This window comes from Corylus avellana, chromosome 4 (genome assembly GCF_965113065.1).
Source record: "Corylus avellana chromosome 4, dhCorAvel1.hap1.2, whole genome shotgun sequence".
Taxonomy (NCBI): Eukaryota; Viridiplantae; Streptophyta; class Magnoliopsida; order Fagales; family Betulaceae; genus Corylus; species Corylus avellana.
In genome coordinates this window covers 18,940,416-18,946,284 of record NC_142493.1, presented here as the reverse complement: position 1 = coordinate 18,946,284, position 5,869 = coordinate 18,940,416, and the positions used below count along the sequence as shown (strand labels likewise).

At 38.9% G+C, this 5,869-nt stretch overlaps 1 protein-coding gene across 1 annotated transcript; it reads left to right on the top strand.

Annotated features, from left to right (window-relative positions):
* Window positions 1-2,595: 2,595 nt before the first annotated feature.
* LOC132178173 (uncharacterized) lies at window positions 2,596-3,452 on the top strand. Its single transcript, XM_059590625.2, has 2 exons — window positions 2,596-2,762; window positions 2,873-3,452. Exons 1-2 carry the CDS (start codon window positions 2,596-2,598, stop codon window positions 3,450-3,452), a joined length of 747 nt encoding a protein of 248 aa, XP_059446608.2.
* Window positions 3,453-5,869: the final 2,417 nt, after the last annotated feature.

Genomic DNA, 5,869 nt, shown 5'->3' with positions numbered 1-5,869 from the left:
GTATCTTTAGGCCTACTTGTCTAAGGGATTTTTATATATTGCTTTTTGTGGGGTTGTGAATCTTGTGATGTGCAAAAAGGCTCCAATACTCTCATCTTAGCTATCAAGCAGTATTACAACTTGTGTTGCAAAAGAGAAAACGACAGAGAAATGGAACTAGTGTTTGGATTGCATTGGGATTTTTCCACATAATGCATTATAAGTGCGGTAGTTGGTTTTAGAGAGCTTTCAAATGGGGTACTTAATTGTTAAATCACCACTTATTTTAAAAGTTTAAGTTGATAAGAAGACGTAAATTTAATCAAAGCTTAAATTTTTAAAATAACTGATAATTTTATATGGTATCAGAGCCAATGTACTGAGTTCGAACCATAACTTGGTTATTTACTTAATTTCAATTAAATATTTCATGTGTTGAATATCACCTATTAAAATGAAATTTGAGTTCACACATGAAGTTTAAAGTATTAATTAAATTATTAAATTTACATTTTCGTATAAGTTTAAGCTTTTGATATAAATGGTGATTTAACACTTATAAATTTTCAAAATTTAATTAAAAAAAATAAATAAATAAACTCCCCAAATTTCTAACATTCACATTAGTTCCTATAATTCAGAATTTTAGCGTGAGTGCTCTCTCTTATTCATATCTCTAAAAATTGTGGGGCCACTTAACTACAACTTTGACCATATCAAACCCCGCACAACAAAAATGGCCAAAACATTGCTAACCCATTATCTCTTCATAATAAACAAAATAAAACTAATATGGCATCCAAGGTTTTAAATATTTTAACCGTTGCACAAGGATTGGCCGCTCAGTTCAAGATCTCCCACTTAATCAATTTGGGCAATGTTTGTTTCATTGTAAAATAATTTTTGAAAAATATTTTTTATATTTTCGGTTGTTTGGTATAACGAAAAATAATAGCAAATGAAAAATATTTTTGGTTTGACGAAAAAACTTATTTAATTTCAGTAGAATGGTTTCTATTTTTAAAAACCGTAAACTATTTTTTGAGTTTGAACTTCTCATTCCTAAATTGACCGACCTAGCCGAGATGTTGCTAAGACCTTGTCAGGACTTCACCGGGTCACCGTCAAGATCCCACTGAGACTTGGTGAGGATCTCTTTGGGACTCAACCGGGACCTGATCGAGACCCTGTTAGGAACTGACCGGGACACTGCCGAGATCCAATCAGGACCTTGTCGGGACCCCCTTAAGACTCACTAGGACCCGGCTGGGCCACCACCTAGACTTTGCCAGGACACCACTGAGACTCAGCTAGGCCGCTACCGAAACTTGGTCGAGACCTACTAGGACTTGATTAGGACTCGCTAGGACCCAATCAGGACCTTGCTCGGACCTAATCGGGACCTCGCTCGGACCCGGTTAAGACACAATTAGGACTCACTGGGACCCGACCGTGCCAACATCGAGACTTTGTCGAGACCCGGTTGGGCCATTGCTAGGACTCAATCGAAACATAGTTTGGACCCAGTTAGGACTCATCGAGACCCGACCAGGCCACCACCGGGACTTTTTCGTGAACCGATTGGGACACAATTAGGACCTGTTTGGGACACAGTCAAGGTCATGCTCGAACTCGATTGGGACTTGCCGGGACTTGGTCAAGACACAGCAAGACCCGGTCAGACCCCACTTGGACTAGGTCAGGACTTGCCGTGACCCGGTCGGGACATCATATAATTTAGAGATTTATATGATTGAATTAACATATATATATATATAACCAGATGTGAGAATATTCAGCGTCAGTGCTTTCAGAATATGAACATCGGTTAAACTCAAAGTCATGTTTGGGAAAACATCAAAGTGGACAGGGCCACCAAATAATGAAGACTGAATTAAACCAATAATGCTTGTTTTAAAATCAAGAAAACGAGCATCACGCAAACAAAGCAAAACAGAAACATGACTGATAAAGTCATTCTTGGTCTACCTTTCATTGCCATGCTTTACCCCATAACAATTGATGACACAGGTGTCTCAACTGTTAAAATGGGACTTGAAGTTAAATTTCCTTTTGCTAATAAATCTGAAATTGTTGACAATTGTTTAAACTTGGTCTCTGCTAAGCATAAACAACTCAATTTCCTCAAACAAGAATTAAGGTATAAGAAGATTGCTGAACAGCTCTCGGACGAGCTTTTGCAATCAAAAATTTCTGTTTTCAATACCTTGATTGTTGATTCTGTTTTCCAAACATTGAAAAATATTTTCAATGAAATCATTATTTCCACTGAAAACATTTTCTGACGAAAAACATTTTACGTCAAAACAAATAGAGCCTAAATATAGGGTTTTATCAAAATTTATAATTGTTATGAGACTATTTGGCCACTTTTCAACATTTGTCCAATAATACCTAAATAGAGGACATGTCCCTTGAAATAGTCAGAAGCAACTCCTTTTGTTAACGGATCCACTATCATTTACTCAATGAGAATTGTTACACTTACAAAGGCTTTTACAAAAAAAGCCTTACAAACTGACGTGGCAAGGAAAACGACAAAAAAAAAAAAAAAAAAAATTAAGACCAGCTGCCCGTGAGAGACCAGATTGGGTCATGAGCAGACCCACGCTTGAGTCTGCCCGCGACCTGCCGTGCATCATGGGTCTAGGCCAGACCCAGGCGTGGGTCTGGCCTAGACCCAACCGTCACGGCGGGTCTGGCCAGGATCCCACACTGGGTCTGGTCGAGACCTGCGGTGGGTCTAGCCGAGACCCAACAAGGTCAGGCCGGCGGGTCGTTGCCAAACCCAGACCCACGCTGGGTCATGGATTTCTTCTTCTCAGACCAATTTCTTCAATCAAAATTCTACATACCAATTAACCAACCAGTGATCCTCCATTTCAATCTCAAGCCTTGCAAAAAAAAAAAAAAAGCATAGCCTTAAACGCATAGCAGCGTCCACCTCAATTACAAACCAATTTCAGACATTCTCTTCCACAATCCCAAAGCACCATTCTAGAGATTCCTCCAACAAACCGTCTTCTTCATCCGCCGGCCGCAACTCAAAAAATCCCAATGACCAATGGAACGACTCATGGGACATGGCTTGGCTGCCGGAGGACCTCTCGCCGAAGCACCGGGCTCCCTGTGAGACCGACGTGAATTTCCCTCCTTGGACCAAGGCGTTTGTGGAGGACATGAATGAGAATTGGAATCAGAGGAGAGGGTCCAAGGCCAAACAGCAAGATAAGCAACAGAGGTTGAAGAAGCAGAGGATTCACACCGGGTTGTGGGTGAAGGAGATTGAGAAGCAGGAGGAGGCCAAGTTGGGGGATTCCATCACGAGCAGCTGGTCCCAATTTTTTTTGTCTTTTTCCTTGCCACGTCAGTTTGTAAGGCTTTGTAAGTGTAGCAATTCTCTTACTCAATATACATATTCTATGATAATTTCATTGTTTTGTACAATATAAAAGATGTAATACTACTTACAATCAATATGTTTACCTCTTCTACCAAGCTCACCATTTTTAATGGTACATATTGTAGCTTGGTTATGCATGATTTTAATAAGCTCAACAGACATTTCATTTATGTTTAAACTTTTAATTAAGAATAGGTTTAACAGAGACATCCTTTGATATTTATAACACCCCCAAAACAGACCTTGGCCAGCCTGGCAGAGTTACTAGCAATTACCCCAATTTAACCAATTAGTAGCTAAATGAGGAACTGCTCATCTAAGCATTATCACAGTTAATGTATAGGAAGGTGAAATAAATCTGAGAAATCTATAAATCATTACGGGTGCAAGTATAATCCTCAAATTAAAGAGATGGAGCAACTAACAATAATATAGCAAACCTGATAACATCATGAAAATCATAAAGTAAGGTCTGTAGTGGCAACCGTACCATTCTTGGGTTCTAAAAACAGGCTTCCTATAAGAGTAATAACCACGTAAGCCTAACGACTTAGTAAGTAAACCTCACGATGGAGTATAACATTAGTTCATTATTATTAAGCAGAAATAAACATGCAGTTTTGGTAAACATTGAAAAGAGGTGTTGTCACTGTTAATACAGCGTAAAAGTATTGTTTGGTTAATAAAAGGGTGGTATACTCTTGGAGGCAATCGCATAAGTATTTTAATTCAGAAAACTAATGCTTTATAAGTCATAACTATCATATATGGTCTACTAGAGATATTACCCATTCTCAACAGGGTCGGTGCTGTCCCAAGGGACGTGTAATACAATGCTGGTGCTCCAACCATTGTATGCTACCATCCATCACTAGCAGCCCGACCGAGTCCGACCTCGGGTGGCCCATGCTACTAATGATGTATGTCCTGTAGTGACTAACCATTAGGTAATGGCTGCGCCGGTTACGAAACAACCATTGAATCCAAGGCCTATATAACAACACACACATTTGACCATAGAATCAAGTTTATATAGTAAGCACATGACCATTATTCCGCACATACTGATGTACCATTATTCCGCAAGTACTGATGTACCATGTCATACAATGCATCTTATCAACCAGTTATTAAAGCATTTACTAAGTTATTACAAAAATGTTAACATGCTTATATCATACGCGTGGTCAGTCAGCTGACATATCCCATGTTTTTAAGGAAAGTGTTCATAAGTATTTACTTCTCTCGTTCACTCTCTCGAGTCCTCCGACATAACGAATCCCTGTTGTAACGAAACACGACTCATCGTTATAAGTAGTACTAGAAAACTCTACGAGGTTTCATATAATGAAAAGGGATTTCTAAGACCTTTGTACACATTTACGGGGCTAAGGAGCGTGTAACCCACTCTCTGGTCGAGTGCTCGTTCCCTAGGGCGAGCATTCGGTCAGGGGCTAGGGTTTGACCAGAAATCTCCAAAAATGCTCATAGGCTTTTATCTAAGGCTATAGGTTGGTATCTTCTTCCTATGCTCAAAATAAACACAAGCATCACAAGAAAACACAACACAAATAATCAAAGAGATGTTTAAAACCCTTTTGAAAACATTTTTGGTTTTGTTAAGAAATAAACACATCCAAGTGTAAAACATATTATCATGCAACTTTTAAAAAGAACAAGGGTGGGTTGGAAACCTTTCAAAATCGCTCTTGGTTTGACAAGTAAGACGGGTACAAGAACTTGTTATGGCATCTTTTAAAACATTAAGAGAGTAGTACTAATAATTAGAAAAGCATAAATGAATGATTAATAAGTCACCTTAAAAGATAGCTAGAGCTCCACACCCCCTCCTTCTCCTATAATACTCACAAACCTCACAAACTCTCAAAAATCAACCAAGCATAGTTTCTCTAGTGCAACATAGGCTAAAATGAGGGTTAAGGGTCGTGTGAGTGGTGGATTTATATAGGGGAAAAAGTTGAAGGCGCTGCAAGAAAAATCTTGAAAAGGTGCAAGCGCTCGTATTCTATGGTTTTGAGTGCTCGTGTACTATTTACTATGGGTTAAAAATGCTCAGATGTACAATTCTAAAAAGTTGTGAGTACTCGCGTACTGTAATAACGAGCGCTCGTGTACTGTTCACAAAAGGTTAAAAATACTTTTCAGGTGTACGATTGGGTAAAAATCATTGATCAACAAAAAGTCAATAAGCACTCGGCATGATCCCCACACGAGTGTTCGTGTACTGTAACAGGTGAGCGCTCGTGTGGCTGTAGCTCAGAATGTCCAAAATTTCAAAGTTGCCCCTCTAACTGTTCCTAGTGACCCAAAGTCCAATTATCTCCCTAACCAAACTGTCTTAAGCCTAGTTAATTATTTTGGGTCACTACAATACTACACTAGTATTGCATGCAATATATTCAGCTTCTATAGAGCTTTTAGTTATGTAATTCTTTTTTACTGCAC

Excerpts from the sequence above, each read along its gene's own strand:
- LOC132178173 (XM_059590625.2), top strand. The coding sequence starts at position 2,596 with ATGAGCAGACCCACGCTTGAGTCTGCCCGCGACCTGCCGTGCATCATG. Across the intron at positions 2,763-2,872 it reads TCTAGCCGAGACCCAACAAG|ATCCTCCATTTCAATCTCAA; the intron begins GTCAGGCCGGCG and ends AACCAACCAGTG.